The 19,909-nt window shown below is 45.6% G+C and overlaps 1 protein-coding gene across 5 annotated transcripts; it reads right to left on the reverse strand.

Moving 5' to 3' along the window:
- TNNI3 (troponin I3, cardiac type) lies at positions 1-18,056 on the reverse strand. 5 transcript variants are annotated; one of them, XM_053363778.1, is made up of 12 exons: positions 17,938-18,056; positions 17,722-17,753; positions 17,203-17,273; positions 14,004-14,039; positions 13,805-13,817; positions 12,838-13,026; positions 11,355-11,396; positions 10,905-11,036; positions 9,859-9,948; positions 5,540-5,716; positions 3,021-3,131; positions 1-587 (listed from the first exon to the last, which is right to left on the reverse strand). In XM_053363778.1, exons 4-11 carry the CDS (start codon positions 14,012-14,014, stop codon positions 3,033-3,035), a joined length of 753 nt encoding a protein of 250 aa, XP_053219753.1. In that variant the 5' UTR covers positions 14,015-14,039; positions 17,203-17,273; positions 17,722-17,753; positions 17,938-18,056; the 3' UTR covers positions 1-587; positions 3,021-3,032. The 5 variants fall into 5 exon arrangements, with proteins under 5 accessions (XP_053219753.1, XP_053219754.1, XP_053219752.1 ...); XM_053363779.1 differs by having other exon boundaries at positions 17,722-17,806; XM_053363777.1 differs by lacking the exon at positions 17,722-17,753.
- Between the last annotated feature and the right edge of the window lie 1,853 nt (positions 18,057-19,909).

Genomic DNA, 19,909 nt, shown 5'->3' on the forward strand with positions numbered 1-19,909 from the left:
TTCAACACAGACGTGAAACCCATTTATTCCAAATGGCCTCAGGTGAGACACGGCCTTTCTCAAAGCAACTGCAAATGCTAACTAGGCCAGCGAAAGAGAAACACACTTCTGCCATTCGCGTGATCACTCATCCTTGGTGGAGAGGAAGTCAGGAGGAGACCCCTGAGCTTGCTGGAGGCTGTGGGGTCTTCCTTCATTCTCTGATGAACATCACTTTTAAATTACGGGAAAACACGTGCACACTAACACCAACAATGCACGCACCATTACATGCACAAAATCAGCTATTTCCTTGCCTCCCATCTGTTCCCTACTATCAGTTTGGGTGTATGTGCACAGACAGTTTAAAAGAGATCATTTTAATGGTGGATGTTACAGTCCTTATTCTCCCAAAAGTAAATTTTATAATATATATATATATAATGAAGCAAGCTGGAGAACAAGCCTCTACAGTGCATTTTTCTACTTTTTGCTACAGAAATTCACTCCACAGGGAACATTAATGCAGTCGGGAGTCTTCTTGCAGAGATGCAAGACTGCAGGCATCAACAACATCTAAAGATCAGGGGGAAACACATGGCACCCATCTGAAAAAGAAGAGAGAGAAAATTCAGAGGACTATCCCAAAAGCAATGTCTGGCTGCACCTTATGAGCTAATGTGGTGTGGAGGCGAAGAGACTGATCCACAAATCAAGAAGGCCCTGGTTCAAATCTCACCACTCCCATGAACTCAGCAAGCACAATCTCTCAGCCTCAGTCCCTCTTAACAGCCATAATGGGTGTGTGTGGAGTGTGTGTGTGTGTAACAATATTGACTTACATTAGAGGGGTGTTATAAGGATTATGACTAGATAATAATTGATGTGAAATGTTCTGAACGCTTGATAGTGCTATGCAAATGTTAATTATTGTATCTTGGCTGTGAGTCCTGGAAGACTTGCAAGTTTCAGAAGTTGGAATTAGAGAAGAATATGCAAGAAAGAGTGTTTTTTGAGCTTGAATGAACAGTGTGGATTTACAATGGTTACACTGAACCATTATTATTATTTTTTGCATATCATGCTTTCCCCCTACAGACAGAACCTATTTGCTGTAGGCGTGGAACACAGACCAACATTTGGTGGCAAGAGAACCTAAAGGAGCTGGAAACCATTGCAGCACGGCCAGAGTCTAAATGCAGGCAGCCCTGTATGTTTAAAGTTATTCATCACTTGTGAAATTCCTGTCTTGCGGAACTACGCATGGTTGCTTCCGTGCAAGCCTTGAAGGCTCATTTATCCCCAAAGTGTTTATGCTACTTGATTCCTGAGTCTCTGGGTTTCCTGTTATTTAGTCACGGGGTCATTGCTCAAATGCAATTGGCCTGGATCTTCTCTCATTTCTGTACACCACCTTACGAAGGCTATGCCTGAAAAGGGCAGCACGTAAACCCTTTAAATAATTAAATAAATGTGCCTATTCGGATTTACTCATTAGTAAGACCCACTGGGGTCTCAGACTCATAGAAATGTAGAGCTGGAAGGGACCCCGAGGATCATCTAGTCCAACCCCCTGCAATGCAGGAATCTCAACTAAAGCATCCATGACAGATGGCCATCCAACCTCTGCTTTAAAAGCCTCCAAGAAAAGGAGTCTGCTCCACTTCTGAACAGCTCTTACTGTCAGGAAACTCGTCCTGGTGTTTAGTCAGAACCTCTTTTCTTGGAACTTGAATCCGTTGGTTTGTGTCCTAGCCCCTGGAGCAGGAGAAAACAAGCTTATTCCATGTGACAGCCCTATATATAATTGAAGGTGGCTATCACATCGCCTCTCAGTCTCCTCTTTCCCAGGTTAAACATCCCCAGCTCCCTCAACCATGCCTCATAAGGCTTGGCTTCCAGACCCTTTTGCCATCTTGGCTGCCTGCCTCTGCACACGTTCCAGCTTGTCAATATCCTTCAACGAGGCTTACTCCCAGGACTGCAGCTGTTATGTACTGAAGTTCTCACCCTGGGCCAGCAGGGCGCCCTGGTCGAGGGTGCACATCGATCTTGCCGCCCCCTTTCATGGCCGGACCTTTATGGTAGTGGTGGACGCCTATTCCAAATGGCTGGAGGTGGCCCTGATGCCCTCCACCACTACCGAGGCCGTCATCCGGGTGCTGCAAGGCCTCTTTGCCACGCATGGGTGTCCTGATGTCCTTGTCTCCGACAACGGACCACAGTTCACGTCAGGCACTTTTGAGCGGTATCTTTTGGGACTGGGCATCCACCATGCCCTAACGGCACCATTTCATCCATCCAGCAACAGGCAAGCGGAGAGAATGGTGCGCTCAGCAAAAGAGGCACTGGGGGTCTGGCAGAGTTTCCAAGTGCCCAACTTATTTAAAGGACTATGTTGCTGGACATATAACACTGTCGGTCTAATGCAAGTATGTGAAATGTAACCAATATGCTTTTGTGCCTAATTGAACCATTACGTGTAGTGCTGTATATAAGGAAACCATAACAATTGCAACTAACGCTTTATCTCGGTCGGGAGGGGTTTTATGTACTGAAGTTCTCACCCTGGGCCAATAGGGGGATACTGTAGATAGTTTTCACTCAGGTCCACATATGCAAATAAGGAATTGAAAGTGACATTCAATGATTGAATAGTTACAGAAAGTTGCTACTGCTGCTTTGTAGTGGAGCTCTATATAAGCAGGTTGGCTGAACCCTTCAGTTCAGTTCTATTCTGGGTCTGAGAATAAACAAGAGCTGTTTGAAGAATCGCTGTGTCGTCTGATATGTTCACCCACAACTTAACAGCAGCCTTAATAGTATTATAGTTCTTAGTGAACCATATGCTTTCTTCTTCCCAAGTCGGATGTGCTAGAGACCAAACTTTTTTTTTTTAAATGAAAGCTGGACTTTGAGGGGGGAAAACCCCACAGAATATCCCCTCCTCTGGCTGCAGCCCTCCACAGCAATGCTGTCCCTTGTGATTGTAGCCCAATGCATAGCACATGTGTTTGTGTATCCCATACCACCTCCCTTACCTCACACACTGCTCAAGCTTGTCCTGCGGTGGTCTCAAATTTCTTCTTGCGCCCTTCCATGCCGCTCAAAGCGTCAATGTTCTTCCGCCAGTCCCCAACCTCCCGATTCTCCTGCAGGAGGACAAACGAGGTTGATTGAGAGAGCCAATTCTCCTCCAATAGGTGGGCCAATGTGTGATAGGCGGAGCCAAAGCCAATGGTAGGCAGAGCTAAATACATCTAGTCCGTCCTCCTTCTCCCTGCTGAGTTCTACAAGGGCGGCACTGAGAATGAGCAGCAGGAGGAAGCTGGCAAACAGAGCCACCCTCTGGGTTCATTTCAAGTAAGAAGGCAGGACAGGTGGGGACGGGCCAAGGCAGAATGGAGGTTGGTGGGGCAGTGGGCTGGCTTCCACGGAAGATGCTCCCATAACGCTATTTGAAGGAAGTAAAGAGGTGTGCCTTCCCTTCCAGGACCTCCTCCTGTAACACCATAATCTAAAATTATCAAAGCGCACCACTATGTTCATGGAATATTCTCCGTGCTACAGTGACAGGAACGGAAGGAAAGAAAAACGCAGAGGAGGAGCAGGAGGAATCTGGCACGGTGGTGAGAATAATTAGAGGAGAACTGTGGGCAGACAATGCAGGTTTGTGAAAATTTATGTCCATCCATGTCGACTGATGTAGCTATCCATGGTACTTAGCTGGTAGTCCCAGCAGCGTGGCCTGAAAGCACATGATACAGTCACGTGGGTCTCGCTGAGTGTGTGTGATATGCCTTTAAAGTACATCCGAAGCACATTTCCACCCTCAAAGAATTCTGGGCAGTATAGCTTGTTAAGGGGTTGCTGGGAATTTTAACGCTGTGAGGGGTAAATGACAGTGCTCAGATTTTTTTTGCAGGGAGAAAATTTGTCCTGAATGTGCTTTAAAGGTACAGTATAGTGACCACTTGAGACCTCCAAGGACCTTAAGCATCATTATGAAATGTTCTGAAATCATTATTTACATATATATAAAAGGTAAAGGTAAAGGTACCCCTGACCATTAGGTCCAGTCGCAGATGACTCTGGGTTTGCACACTCATCTCGCTCTATAGGCCGAGGGAGCTCGCATTTGTCTGCAGACAGCTTCCGGGTCATGTGGCCAGCATGACTAAGCCGCTTCTGGCGAACCAGAGCAGCGCACGGAAACGCCGTTTACCTTCCCGCCAGAGCAGTACCTATTTATCTACTTGCACTTTGACGTGCTTTCGAACTGCTAGGTGGGCAGGAGCTGGGACTGAGCAACGGGAACTCACCCCATTGCGGGGATTCGAACCACCGACCTTCCAATCAGCAAGCCCTAGGCTCTGTGGTTTAGACCACAGCACCACCTGCGTCTACACACACACACACACACACACACACACAAATACATCTAAGACTGAAAAGAAGAGACCAAATTCTAACTCCCTGTTTGTGGAATTCAAATCCTAATAACTTCCCCAGCAACCATTATTTAACAAAATAATTCAAAATTCATGCAAGGTCTGAACAGCCAGCGACATAGGGTCTCAGTCTCGGTCTTGGTCTCCTCTCTTCTCTCATTAGCACGATCCTCTCATTACCACAATCAGATGCAAAGGAGGGAAGGAATCTTTTTTAAAAAAGAACTGTATAGAAGAATATTTTTTGGAAAATGCAGCTGCTTGTCATGCAGGAGTGAAGAAAGCTATTCCTGCCAAAACCTCTCTGTCTCCCTCCCTCCCTCTCTCACCCACACCCACCCACCACTAGTTGCTGTCAGGGGCGGATTTAGGGCTGTGTGAGCAGTCTGCATGCACTGGGCACTGAGCCAAGGGGGTGCAGGTCGCAAAGCCCAGTAGGCAAGGTGCTGGCCTTTGGGAAGGAGGCATGAGGCCCTGGCAGCGTCCTAGAGTCCTCCCTGCTGCTTCCCAAAGCCTAGTTAGCACTTTCCCAGCTTGAGGAAATGGGTGGGAGGGCTCTAGGACCCTGCCAGAGCCCTCACACCTGCTTCCCAAAGGAGAAAGTAGTGGGTGGGAGAGGGGGCACCCAATTTGGGCTTTGCACAGGGTGCCATAGTACCCAAGTCCACCCCGGTTGCTGTTCATAGGATCAAAGGAAGCTGCTTCCTGTGCACCAGACTGGCACCGCTCTCCAGGCACCTGCCTAGAGGGTGATCCTGGGAACTTCTGCCTACAACGCACAGGCTCAACCACTGAGTTGCAGCATTTCCAAGCACAGAGGCTGAGGCCATCCCCAGTGCGTGGGAGAGTCTCTGGGGTCTGGGCACTTCCAGGCCATCCGTTTTTTTTGCAGGAGGGATTCAAGCACATACTGAAGCTTCAGGTTTCTTGCCATTAAAGTTTCATGTTTCCCCGTCATCCAAACTACCCCGAAGAGCAGTGGGAGAGGATCAATTTCCCTACATCATGTAACCCTAGAGAACATGGGGTTTTTAAAGACCCCTCAACCACTCTTCCATCTCCTGCACTTTCCCCTCCTCTATGTCCCCCAATCCCACCGGCCTCCTCACCTTCTCGGTGTCGTCTTTTTTGACCTGCTTGAGATTGGCTCTGAGATCCATGGAGACTTTGTGCTTGGAGCCTAGAAGGGCCTGCATCATGGCGTCAGCAGAGAGACGGACGCGGCGGAGAGCCGGGCGCTTAAACTTGCCTCTCAGGTCAAAAATCTTCTGGTTCAAATCCTGGATCTGGAAAGCAGGGACCAAAAGAGTGTTAATATTTGAAAACTAGAGAAGAGTCGCTGCTGTGCTAAGCGGGGTGTGTGCTAAAAATTCCTGTGTTCCATGGTCTTCTCAGATTCTATCGCCAATTTTCCCAGCAAAGAATATACATGAGAATCTGCAACTATAAAAGGCTGCCTCAGGTGGTTACAGTGCGGCTGGGATTACGGGTGTGTGTGTGTGTGTGTCCCCTTCATGGATCACTGCCTTGCCGTGGCGAAGGGGCTTGAAGAACTCAGAGAAGCTATGAACTACGCCGAGCAGGGCACACAAGATGAATAGGTCATAGTGGAGAGTTTTGACCAAACGTGATCCACCTGGAGGAGGAACCGGCAAGCCACTCCAGTATCCTTGCCAAGAAAACTCCATGGACAAAGACAACAGGCATATAAAAGTTATGACGCTGGAAGATGAGCCCTTCAGGTCGGAAGGCGTCCAACATGCTACTGGGGAAGAGCGGAGGGCAAGTACAAGTAGATCCAGAGCTGATGAAGCGGCTGGGCCAAAGCCGAAAGGACGCTCAGTTGCAAATATGCCTGGAAGCGAAAGGAAAGTCCAATGCTGTAAAGAAAAATATTGCATAGGAACCTGGAATGTAAGAACCATGAACATGGGTAAGTTGGAGGTGGTCAAAAATGAGATGGCAAGAATAAATATTGACATCCTGGGCATCAGTGAACTAAAATGGACGGGAATGGGCGAATTCAGTTCGGATGACCATCACATCTACTACTGTGGGCAAGAAACCCGTAAAAGAAATGGAGTGGCCCTCATAGTCAACAAAAGAGTGGCGAAAGCTGTACTGGGATGCAATCTCAAAAACGATAGAATGATCTCGATACGAATCCAAGGCAGACCTTTTAACATCACAGTAATCCAAGTTTATGCACCAACTACTGGTGCTGAAGAAACTGAAATTGACCAATTCTTTGAAGACTTACAACACCTTATAGAAGTGACACCAAAGAAGGATGTTCTTCTCATTATAGGGGATTGGAATGCTAAAGTAGGGAGGCAAGAGATAAAAGGAACAACTGGCAAGTTTGGCCTTGGAGATCAAAACGAAGCAGGGCAAAGGCTAATAGAGTTCTGTCAAGAGAACAAGCTGGTCATCACAAACACGCTTTTCCAACAACACAAGAGACGACTCTACACATGGACATCACCAGATGGGCATCATTGAAATCAGATTGATTATATTCTCTGCAGCCAAAGATGGAGAAGCTCTATACAGTCAGCAAAAACAAGACCTGGAGCTGACTGTGGCTCAGATCATCAGCTTCTTATAGCAAAATTCAAGCTTAAACTGAAGAAAGTAGGAAAAACCACTGGGCCGGTAAGATACAATCTAAGTCAAATCCCTTATGAATACACAGTGGAAGTGAGGAACAGGTTTAAGGATTTAGATTTGGTGGACAGAGTGCCTGAAGAACTATGGATGGAGGCTCGTAACATTGTACAGGAGGCAGCAACGAAAATCATCCCAATGAAAAGGAAATGCAAGAAAGCAAAGTGGCTGTCCAACGAGGCCTTACAAATAGCGGGGGAGAGAAGGCAAGCAAAATGCGAGGGAGATAGTGAAAGATACAGGAAATTGAATGCAGATTTCCAAAGAATAGCAAGGAGAGACAAGAAGGCCTTCTTAAATGAGCAATGCAAACAAATAGAGGAAAACAACAGAATGGGAAGAACCAGAGATCTGTTCAAGAAAATTGGAGATATGAAAGGAACATTTCGTACAAATATTACCATAATAAAGGACAAAAGTGGTAAGGACCTAACAGAAGCAGAAGACATCAAGAAGAGGTGGCAAGAATACACAGAGGAATTATACCAGAAAGATATGGATGTCTCGTGCACCCCAGGTAGTGTGGTTGCTGACCTTGAGCCAGACATCCTGGAGAGTGAAGTCAAATGGGCCTTAGAAAGCACTGCAAATAACAAGGCCAGTGGAAGTGATGGTATTCCAGCTGAACTATTTAAAATTTTAAAAGATGATGCTGTTAAGGTGCTACACTCAATATGCCAGCAAATTTGGAAAACTCAGCAGTGGCCAGAAGATTGGAGAAGATCAGTCTACATCCCAATCCCAAAGAAGGGCAGTGCCAAAGAATGCTCCAACTACCGCACAATTGCACTCATTTCACACGCTAGCAAGGTTATACTTAAAATTCTACAAGGAAGGCTCAAACAGTATGTGGATCGAGAACTCCCAGAAGTGCAAGCTGGATTTAGAAGAGGCAGAGGAACCAGAGACCAAATTGCAAACATGCGCTGGATTATGGAGAAAGCTAGAGAGTTCCAGAAAGACATCTACTTCTGCTTCATTGATTATGCAAAAGCCTTTGACTGTGTCGACCACAGCAAACTATGGCAAGTTCTTAAAGAAATGGGAGTGCCTGATCACCTCATCTGTCTCCTGAGAAATCTCTATGTGGGACAAGAAGCTACAGTTAGAACTGGATATGGAACAACTGATTGGCTCAAAATTGGGAAAGGAGTACGACAAGGCTGTATTTTATCTCCCTGCTTATTTAATTTATATGCAGAATACATCATGCGAAAGGCTGGGCTGGATGAATCCCAAGCTGGAATTAAGATTGCCGGAAGAAATATCAACAACCTCAGATATGCAGATGACACAACCTTGATGGCAGAAAGTGAGGAGGAATTAAAGAACCTTTTAATGAGGGTGAAAGAGGAGAGTGCAAAATATGGTCTGAAGCTCAACATCAAAAAAACGAAGATCATGGCCACTGGTCCCATCACCTCCTGGCAAATAGAAGGGGAAGAAATGGAGGCAGTGAGAGATTTTACTTTCTTGGGCTCCATGATCACTGCAGATGGTGACAGCAGCCACGAAATTAAAAGACGCCTGCTTCTTGGGAGAAAGGCAATGACAGGCCTAGATAGCATCTTGAGAAGTAGAGATGTCACCTTGACGACAAAGGTCCGTATAGTTAAAGCCATGGTTTTCCCAGTAGTGATGTATGGAAGTGAGAGCTGGACCATAAAGAAGGCTGATCGCCGAAGAATTGATGCTTTTGAATTATGGTGCTGGAGGAGACTCTTGAGAGTCCCATTGATGGCAAGAAGATCAAACGTATCCATTCTTAAGGAAATCAGCCCTGAGTGCTCACTCAAGGACAGATCGTGAAGCTGAGGCTCCAGTACTTTGGCCACCTCATGAGAAGAGAAGACTCCCTGGAGAAGACACTGATGCTGGGAAAGATGGAGGGCACAAGGAAAAGGGGGCGACAGAGGACGAGATGGTTGGATAGTGTTTTCGAGGTTACCAGCATGAGTTTGACCAAACTGCGGGAGGTAGTGGAGGACAGAGGTGCCTGGCGTGCTCTGGTCCATGGGGTCACGAAGAGTCGGACACGACTAAACGACTAAACAACAACAACGTGTGTGTGTGTGTGTGTATGCAACCGGTAGCTAATAAACACAGTTAAGACTTTCCTGCCATGAATTTGTTCAGTCCTCTGATAAAAGTCTGCATTACTGCTTGGAAAATTGAAATGAGCTGAAAGGGAGGGAAATGGCTACAGCAATGGACTGAGGGGAGGTCAGTTGTGGTGGGGGGTGACCCAAACTCAGCCCTTACTTATCATGCAAATATAAAAACTGGACCAGCACTGACACCTAGTGGCTACCATCAGTACTTCATTTCCCCCTGCTACATTGGAACCTGCCTTGTTTTGAGGTCACGTCTTCTACAAAATACATTTAAATCAGCATCAACACACATTTAAAGCAGCGTTTTAGCACTTTAAACAGTCATGGCATCCCCTAAAGAAGCCTGGGAACTGTTGTGGGTTAAAAGTGCTGAGAGTCGTTGGGAGACCCCCATTCTCCTCGCAGAGCTACAATTCCTAGATTGTTGAAGTTATCAGTTGGTGCAGTGGGTCAGTGCGCCTGGATATTAACCAGAAGGTTGGTGGTTCAAGACCACCCAGGAACGGCCGTGAGCAGGATTCCTGCATTGCAGGGGGCTGGACAAGATGACCCTCCAGGTCTCTTCCAACTCTACAATTCTATGATCCCCAGGGAGCTCTGGGGATTGCCGCTCTCTGCAGCCCCACGTGCAGGTGCCTTGAACCCACCTCATTGATGCTCTTGTTGACTCGGGCCTCCATGTCATAGCGCTCCTCATCAACCTTGCCAATCTTCTCATGGAGCTGCCGGCACATCTCCTGTGAGTTGGCAAGAAGAGGGTGTGACTATGTCAAACGAGGCTTAAGCCAACTTGAGCCCCTCCAGATGCTGTTAGACTACAAATCCCACCAACCCCAGCCAACAAGCTGGGAGCTGAAATCCAAAAACAATGGAGAGACCCATGGTGGCCAGGTCAGGATTAGGCTGAGCCAGGGTTCGGGCGCAAAAGGAGGCTCAGACGCAATAGAGAAGAGTGTTCACTGAACATGTGGAAATCCCAGAACAAGAAAAAGAAATCTCAGTCACCAAGAATTTTTAATTTTTTTAAAAAGCCAAGTAGGAGACAGATGAATGGGCAAGCACATGAATATTGCACTTTAATACCCCTCCAAATATGGGGTGGGAGGGGAAAGGCTATTAGGCTGACAGTTGAGCTGGCATTTGATTTGATGGCGCCTATGCCTGTCCTTTCGGAGGGACGCAGGTGGCGCTGTGGGTTAAACCACAGAGCCTAGGACTTGCCGATCAGAAGGTCGGCGGCTCGAATTCCCGCGATGGGGTGAGCTCCTGTTGCTTGGTCCCTGCTCCTGCCAACCTAGCAGTTCGAAAGCACGTCAAAGTGCTAGTAGATAAATAGGTACCACTCCGGCAGGAAGGTAAACGGCGTTTCCGTGCGCTGCTCTGGTTTGTCAGAAGCGGCTTAGTCATGCTGACCACATGACCTGGAAGCTGTATGCCGGCTCCCTCGGCCAATAAAGCGAGATGAGCACCACAACCCCAGAGTCAGCCACGACTGGACCTAATGGCCAGGGGTCCCTTTACCTTTACCTTTATGCCTGTCCTTTCAGCTGCTGAACCAGAAGGAAGCTCGGTTCACTCCACAAATGGAAAATGCGTGCTGAGTTCTCTTTTCTTATCACATCTATCTTCACCTGTTAGCATTGACCGGACTTCATCCTTGGCCCAGCCCCATCCTCCCTCCCTCCCGGGTTACCTGCAGTTCTGTGAGGCCGAGGCCTGCTAGTTCTAAAGGGGTGCAGTGGTCAGAGAGGTATCGTTCTTTCTCCTGGGCACACTCTTCTTCCTCCTTTTCCATTTCGTGCTTTGCCACCTGGAGCATCAATGCCTGAGACAAAGGAAGGACACATTGCCTGATTGAGTATCTCTAGTCTCATGCTTTTTCTCCAGCGCCACAAACCTGCCAGGGCCCAATCCATCTTTGTGTGTCCACTGCGCCTCCTTGCCTATTCCAGTCTCCTGAAATCTTGTCCACTTAGATACTAGTGGAGGCTAGAAGCACGCTAGATTGAGTGTGTACTTCCTTGGCCATCCAACTGTTTGTTTCCTGCTTGGCAGGGGGTTGGACTCGATGGCCCTTGTGGTCTCTTCCAACTCTATGATTCTATGATTCTAACTCTCTGCGCAAAAAGTTTTCCAACATTACCTTGAGTTGTAATTTCCGAGAAGCTGTTATCTTGGATTTTCTCTGTGGTGGAACAAAAGGAAAAGATGTCTTGTGTGAGGAAAAGATGTGTGAGAGAGAAGCGAGCTTCTTAAAATTACAAGAATAACGGTTCTCACAAATAAAACAAAATATAGAAGGCATGGCAGATGAAGTTCACTCTCACTGTCAAGGCAGACAGTTTAATAGGGAAGGAAAGAAACAGGAACTTGCACCTCAACAACTGGTCCGCTTTAGGCCTGGTTTATATATGCCTCAGAATTGAGAGATCCAAATCCCAAAGTTAGGACCCTATGCAATTCGGAGGAAGGGTTTGATACTAAATAAATAAATGCTATCTACTCTGGCTCATGGCAGCTTGTTTGTTTGCTTATAATGGATTAGATACAGACTTCCGGACTAATGCTATTTTTGTGTGGGATTCATTCACACATACCAGCAAATTCAGGTTGCCCAATCACAGGTGACCTAGAAAGTCTTGCACAAGAAATCCACTTCCCAAAAATATCAGACTTAGTTACTGCTATAAGGAGAGGGACCAGAAAATGTAGCAGCAAGTATGGGATTAACACTTGCTTTTAGGCCCATAAATTCAGCCCCACATGCTATTTTACTGGGGATGGAAAGGTGTCTCAATTTTGGTTCTCTGAGTTTCTCATTTGTCCAAACTTAAATTCAGTTCTCCACATTTCTGCATCAATTTGTGATTTTTTCCTTAATAATAATAAAAATCCTCATGAAAATTCAGCAGCATTTCAGTACAGTGGAGGAGCACAGAGAGAAGAAATGCCATGGTGAGTCTGCAGCAGCACAGCCGGGTGCCTTCATCTGCCCCAGCTGCAACAAAACATGTCTCTCCTGCATCGGTTTCTACAGCCACAACCTTGCAGTGGTTAGACTTCACTCCCAAAGGTACACTCCATTGTCTCCTGAGACAGACAGATGCCTATCAACCAACTTTACTACAAATTTCTCCTAATAAACACATTTTGCATGTGGTTTTGACTAACATACTTTTTTTTTTTTTACAGGCAACTTCCCCTAGTATAATTCACTTTCATGTTATTTTCATTGATATATTCATTTTTGTGTACACTTTCCCCTGATATATGCAGTCTTGTAATCACTGCCTGTTTGGAGAACTGGACTGCAAAATTCAGACGGGTGTGAATGTCAGAAGATAGCTGCGTTTCGGTTTGTGTATTGTTTCAAGAACGTGTGAATTGGACAGATTCTCCTTTAAATGGGAAATTCCTTCGGTGTCCCTAAGTTCTACCCTCCTGCTTTGCTTTAAAGCAGGCATGGCCAAACTTGGCTCTCCAGATGTTTTGGGACTACAACTCCCTTCATCCCTAGCTAACAGGACCAGTGGTCAGGGATGATGGGAACTGTAGTCCTAAAACATCTGGAGGGCCGAGTTTGGCCATGCATGAAGGATGTGCCTTTAAAGGACACAGGAACTCACTTTGTCATGAGGCTCAATTGCATAGGCTCGATAGTTGGCGGAAGATTTCCTGCGGAGAGGAGGGACAGCGGCAGGAGGGGGAGGTGGGTGGGCCGGCTTGGGTGACGGTGGCTGTGGCTCCTTTTTGGTCTCCACTATTGTTTCTTGTGATTCCTCCTCCGCATATTCTTCCTCCTCCTCTTCCTCATACTGCAAGAATAAAGAAACCATTGCTTTCATTATGTTCATCGGCATACTGCCTTCAACAAATTCTATAGGAAGCACATTTAAGAGGGTTGGGGGAGGAATGGTGCTTAAGAGGTGTCTGAGTTTTAGAGAGGATTTATTGTGGGGTTGGGGGGTGCGGAGGGAGGTGGCGTAACTCTGCCACCATTCATTCACATTTTTCGGATTCCGGATTTATTTATTGCATTTATATACTGGGTTTCTGCCAAGGCACACACTCAGCCCTGCTTTTAGCATCAGGATTCATTCCTGGAACATATGGAATCATGATAAAGAAGAGCACCACTGAACACGTGCAGAGTGCATATTCTCCAGTGCAATGTGACCACAACATGCTTACACACATTAGCAATTAAGGAGGGAAGTTTTCAGGGCAGCGCAGGTGACTTCCCAGGAATGCTGGGACCCTTGAACATCTCTTTTCAGAAAATAATAATAATAATAATAATAATAATAATAATAATAATAATAATAATAATAATTTATTTATACCCCGCCCATCTGGCTGGGCCTCCCCAGCCACTCTGGGCGGCTTCCAAAAAAATATTAAGTGCTGGTGCAACACATTACTAAATATTTTAAAGGCAAAGACTTTGCAAACTGCCTAATATTTCATTTTTTAAAAGTTCACTTTATGCATTAATAAAGGATTTTCAAGAAAGTACAAAAATATCATAACCGAAAATAAAGATCAGTGTTTATTTTTCATCAGGTTTGAGAATGTTCCTTTGCTAGTACTTACTGTGATCTCTTCCCTGTGAAAGACAGAAAGGCACAGGTGAGTCAGACTGGATAGGAGCCTCTGATTCATATATCCTGCCTTTACCCCTGGCAGGTCTTAAGAGTGCTTTTTAAAGTGCACTTGTCCCTACAGCCCACCAATTTTCATCAACACCCAAAACACCACCACCCCTCCAGTTAACAAAACAAAAATGACTCACTCTTCTGCCATGGTGAGAAATCAAACTTCAAGTATTCTGGGGGAAATCAAAACAAATATATTACTATTCCCTTTATACACATGTGTACCTTCTTTACTATTAATCCGTGGTGCGCAAGCTTATTTCTAATGCTTCCACAAGGGAGTGCAAGGGAGAAAAGGATTAGATATTTAAGCCCAAGGTACTAGGGTTTAAGACTGCCTCAACGTCATGTCTTTTGACTCAGTCCCAGGTTATTAGGTTCATAATCCCTGCTCTCAGATCTGTAGCTACAAAATGACAACGCAGTGGTATGGGGAAGGTACTTTTCACATGTTCAGAGGCTCTCTGCTACTACTTCATGTATTCCTGGCATTCAAAATATTTATCTTTTTAAAAACAGCTTCTTGCTTGGTGGGGCCCTTGCCTGCTCTGGGTGTTTGTCTTTTTGTACCTGGCTGTGGTTGGTGGATCTTGGGATTCAGTTTAAAAAAAGAAATAGATTTCACAAGCCCAGAATCTGCCCTCCCCTTGTCAGAACCATCTGGTACATAAATAGCTACACACAGAGAAAAAAGGGGTTTGTCTACAATCAAAGGAACTCTAAATGTACACTTAAAACATCTTAAGCACAAGCATAAAATTTTGTGAAGGCAGAAAAAAATGTGCAGTGTCTGTAGCTCTGTCATTTCACACCTTTCAAACCTGAATTTGCTGTATGAAATGAACTGGAGCTGCCCAGGGGACTGAATTACCATGTGCTAAAATGTGCAAAAATGATGAAGGGGGGAGCTGTGGGAGGAAATGCAAGATTTATATGGTGATGATCATCTTTCTCCAAAGCATGGCGTGTCAACAGGCCTTCATTGGGGAGCTCAGAATGTGCTAGAACTTGTTCTTGTTCTTGTTCCTGCCCACTACAGACCCTGCCTTGGCCTTTATATATATATATATATATATATATATGCGCATATTTCTCTGAACCATGTACGAGATACACTGTTATCACTGGAGCTCTTCAGAGCAGCTAAATTTGTGCTGTCTTATCACTTCTAAAACGGGGGCAGGCCATTCCACAGGGAGGCAATGAGAAAAAAGCTGAGGCAGAGAGAGAGAGAGAACCACAAAACCAGAGCTAGATGGGAGGGGGTCAGTTCAGACACATCCCTGCCCCCCTCCATTTTGAGTGTGGCAGAGATGGTATAGGTTTTATTCTCAAAAGCGATCCCCTCAGCCAATGCAGAAAGTGCAACGTTTCTTAGAAAGGGATGGATTGGGGATGAATTCCCCACACTTGCAGAAGGGCTAATATTTGTGCCAGCCTGCCTTAAAAGAAATTATTTCCCTCAGGCTCAGAAATGGGGTGGGGAAATCTCACAGCCCTGAAGCAAAAAATACAGAGGCAGCCATCTCTCTGCCCTCCCTACACCCCCAGAGCTGCAAAGGGACGCCTTTATTCTTAGCGCTAGGTGTGAAACCAACCATTCAGCACCCTTTCTAGAGACATCTGCTGCCAGCAACAGCCAGAAATGCAGCAGGAGGGGCCTGCCAGGCCTTCTCCCGCTTTTCTTCAAAGAGAGCTCTTCTCTGTCTGTCTTCTTCTCCCCCATACAAAGAGAACTGCATTGCCAACGACTCTTTAAGACTGACCTAGGTTTACTTTAAGTCAACCCAGCAGGTCCAGCTCAGATGTGAGGGGGCCTTATAAATGAGCAGCTTTACCTGACAGCAGTGGAAAGCAGGGGCTCAGGAAGGGGTCAATGGTGGGCTGTGGTGGGGCGCCAAGTTATTGGCAGCTGCCCAATGATGACGGTGACAGGTCAAGCACAAGTAATTTTGCCACCTGAGGCCAAGGACAAGATGGCAACCGCCATGCCATACGCTGAAGATGACTAGAATGGTAGTTAATTCTTATTAGAGGGTGCAAAGGAGGCCCTCCTACACAGCTCTGCCCTGTAACACATTGTTACTGCTACCCCCTTGCCCTGTTACCTGAGGAGGCTGTCTCATTCTACCTAATGGTTGGGCCAGCCCTTGCAACATACTGACATGGGATCTGCCACCCAGTATCCTAGGTCAGGAAGGATTGCCTCATCTTACATCCTCTTTAAGAGAGAGCATCATTTCCTTTTCATAAGAGAATAGCTCCAGCAGATAAATTGGTATCTTGATTGTTGTTGTTTTTAAAGAATGCATGTAATATAATTTAGGCAATTATATGTTTCTTCAGCTACAGGGTTGGGTAGCTTACTAGTAAGTTAAAACAATACAATAGTCAAATCAATTTAAGACACAGCAAGAACAGTGGCACATCAGCAATTAGAAGAGAAACTTTTGAAACAACGACAGGATTGGAAGTTGACGGCAATTAAGAACCAGGGTTAGGTGCCTTCTACTGTTTACACCTATTAAGAACCCATTTTATGGTCTTCCGTTTTCAATTGTCAGCCGCTTGGAGAGTACCCCATGAAGGCAGCAATGGTGGCTGGTGCTCGCTGGGGGTGGCAGGGTGGAAAGCAGGGATCCCAACTGGGGATGGAGCCCAAGGCGACAAAAGACAGGACCAACTACTCCTAGTTTTGCCCCTATCTTCCTCCCGACTGCCGAGTTCTGTAAGGGGCAAAACTGCAAATAAGACGGAGGAAGCTGACAGGCAGTGCCATGCCATGGGATGGTTTTAAATTAGAAAGCATGCAGTTGGGGGCTGAGAGAGTGAGGTTGTTGGGCCAGCGCTCCATTCACCCTAATGGATTCACCTGCACTAAAGTGTTTCCATAATAGCATTTGAAAGTAGTAAAGCAATGCATGTTACCTTCTAAAGAGGCTCTTCTCCTGTGAGGCCATTAAGTCCATGCTCTAAAACTACTGCACACAAGGAAAAAAGAAAAACCCACAAAGCAGCCGAAGAGTATTTTGAGGTTGGGGAGGCAGCAGCGCCCCCATTCATCCTAATGGAGCAGCCTCCACAGGCAGACAGAAAAACCCTGTGGGGGGGAAATGGAACCAAATAACTTGCAGAGCGAGTCCTAAAGTGAAGTAATTGCTCACGTGAATATGTTCCGATTTAAAAAAAGGGGTCCTATTAGATGCACTTCAACTGCTTTAGAACAGTGGATGATGTTTTTAGAAGAAAGGTTTTAGAATTTGGGGGGGCTCTCTGTGCTACCTGAGTTTGGTCCTTTGGGATGGGATGGGGACAAATAGATGAAATGTATACTACCTGTGTGCTTGCTTCTGTGTCCTGGGAATACCTACACAACTTGTAGTTTCTGCTGGTCTTGAAAAGTGACCCTGTAAAGAAAATAAAGCCTGATGCACCTTGTAAGCCTGCACAAATTCTATGACTGCGACAATCCCATGGCTATGGGTTCACATCCCCACTCACTCATGGAAGATCTCTGGGTGACCTTGCACAAGTCATTCACTCTCAGTCTAGCCTACCTCACAGGGTTGTTGTACACCACATTGAGCTCCTTGGAGGATATAAATGCAATTCAAGTTTTCTTTGTGACAATGTCTACCATGTGGAATTGTTTCTGCACTGAGATCAGGCAAGCACTATGGCTGTGGGGTGTTACTGTGATTTTTTGTTCTTCCTGATTTTGTTCCTTTTTTTAATGGATTAGGCGTTTTATTTTCAGAAACCGCTTTGGTATCGCTTTTTGTAAATGAAAAGCAGTATAGAAATCTTTTAATAATACATTAAATAAGTGAGAATAGGATTGCAGCGTTATTGTACCTTATGACAGCTGCACTGACCTTCCCATTGCCCTATAAAGGGGGGAAACGTTTTTTCAGAAAATATTCAGGACGATTCCTTTTATCTTCATGGAGGAAAGGAATATCTCTTTCAGTTTACGCAGAATGATACCACCTTCCCTCCGCCCCACATACACACACAGGCAAGCATGTTTTTAATTCCTCCCCACCTCCCAAACAGAACTCCCCCCTTTACCTGATGTCTCTGGGAACCGGACAATGCACAGACGGTGGGGAAACAGGTTTTGAGTTACTGTGCAGTCACCAAAATGGCTGGTGGCCTTTTATAAAGTAGACAGCTCAGCATCAGCATAGCCTTTTAGGGAAGAAGGGGAACGGAATGCATTCCTCTGATAAGAAGTGGCACCAGACACTCACAGGAGAAGGGGCAGGGAAAGGGATGTCGTCGTTTTTGGCAGTCTGAGCCCCCAAGGAAAGGGCTGGCTCAGATTCAATCCTTCCTCCAACCTATAAACTTTGGCTTGGGAAGGTCTGAACATAGGACTTGCAAAGTACCTTGCAAGACCATTCATTGCTATGTGGCCCTTAGAACATTGCCCAGAACAGAATATGGCCCTCAGGATGAAAAAGGTTCCCCACCCCTGCTGTACGCTTACAATCATTTGTGTGTGTGTGTGTGTGTGTGTGTGTGTGTGTGTGTGTGTAAGAGAGAGAATGCAATCCAAGCATTAGATATGAACATCACAAAGAGAGCTGTGTTTGTGAACAGGTTGACTGTGAGCATTTATCTAGGAGTGTGAATGACTCCTCGTGCCAAGCCTGAACTCTCCGTGAGGAAGTATGCTAAACAAAGCAGCAGTTTTACCTGTGCATGAAACAATCCTGGAGTTAAAGGCTGAGCAGAAATGATACATGTTTTGTTAACAGCTGCTGTGCAGCATCTTAACACTGCAAACAGTCTGGAATCTTGCACCTTTCTCCAAAAAGCTCAGGGCAGCATGTAGGAAGAGATCACCAAGAGTTCTTCGGCATATGAAGTTGTACCATTTTGAAAGACTGCAAAAGCCGGCACTTGGTTCCTTACAGCTAGCATGATAAAATGGTCCAGTGACACCTCTTTTAGCCTAATCTACCACACAGAATTATGGCAAGTATAAATGGTGAGGGCAACACATACAGCTCTGAGTTCTTGGAGACAGGTGCAGGATGAAGATATCTCAAATAAGTCTGTCCATCATGACTCATTTAGAGTGGGCTCCTCTCTTATAGTTCTGTTACTTTTGTTTAAACTGGGACCTTAAGATTTATGCAGTGGTACCTCGCAAGACGAATGCCTCGTAAGACGAAAAACTCGCAAGACGAAAGAGTTTTTCATTTTTTGAGTTGCTTCGCAAGACGAATTTCCCTATGGGCTTGCTTCGCAAAACGAAAACGTCTTGCGAGTTTGTTTCCTTTTTCTTAAAACCGTTAATACCCAGGGAATCCGTGCTTCGCAAGACGAAGAAACTCGCAGAACGAATTAATTTCGTCTTGTGAGGTACCACTGTACTGAGTTAGTAAGATTGCAACCCAGCCTGAGAATTTTGGACCAGGAAGGCTAAAGATGTTATTTAAAAAAATAATAATTCTGAATTGTCCATCCAGTCAGTTCCTAAGGCAACATACAATAGCAGCAATAAAATACAATAAAAGCAAAACATAATACGTCCTAAGACAAAAGAAACAAAAACACACAGAGCTAAAACTATAAAGCAAACCACAGACACGTGTAACTTTTAAAAATACCTGGGCAAGCAAGGAAGACTTGGTTCAGTGCCAAAAAGGCTATAATGTTAATGCTAGTTGAACATCTTTAGGGTGTTCCAAAGTCAGGAGCCCATCTCTCTCTCTCTCCAAGTGTAATGCACTTTCGCAAGCAATGGCATTTGGAGAAGGGCCTCAGTTGAAGATCTTAATGCGTGGGCTGGAGACACACCTTTCACTCTTTATTTAATGAACAGAATGCTAGCATGCCACTTACAGCAGTGTTTTCACAAAACTTTCTGCATCCAGAGAACCTTTCCAATATTGATTTACCTGCCACAGAACTCTGACATGTTGCAAAGGATTCTGTGAAGTAGTTGTTGCTTTTAACCATTAAAATTAAATGAACCCTTTTGATCAATACAAAACCATTTACCAAAACGTAAGCAGGGATTCTAGGGAGT

Source organism: Podarcis raffonei, chromosome 13, assembly GCF_027172205.1.
Source record: "Podarcis raffonei isolate rPodRaf1 chromosome 13, rPodRaf1.pri, whole genome shotgun sequence".
Lineage (NCBI taxonomy): Eukaryota > Metazoa > Chordata > Lepidosauria > Squamata > Lacertidae > Podarcis > Podarcis raffonei.

What these genes read in the sequence shown, in the direction of transcription:
- TNNI3 (XM_053363782.1), bottom strand. An exon ending in CTCGGAAATTACAACTCAAG is followed by an intron (nt 11,037 to 11,354) that starts GTAATGTTGGAA and finishes CCTTTGTCTCAG; the next exon opens with GCATTGATGCTCCAGGTGGC. An exon ending in TCAACAAGAGCATCAATGAG is followed by an intron (nt 5,717 to 9,858) that starts GTGGGTTCAAGG and finishes CCTGCTTTCCAG; the next exon opens with ATCCAGGATTTGAACCAGAA.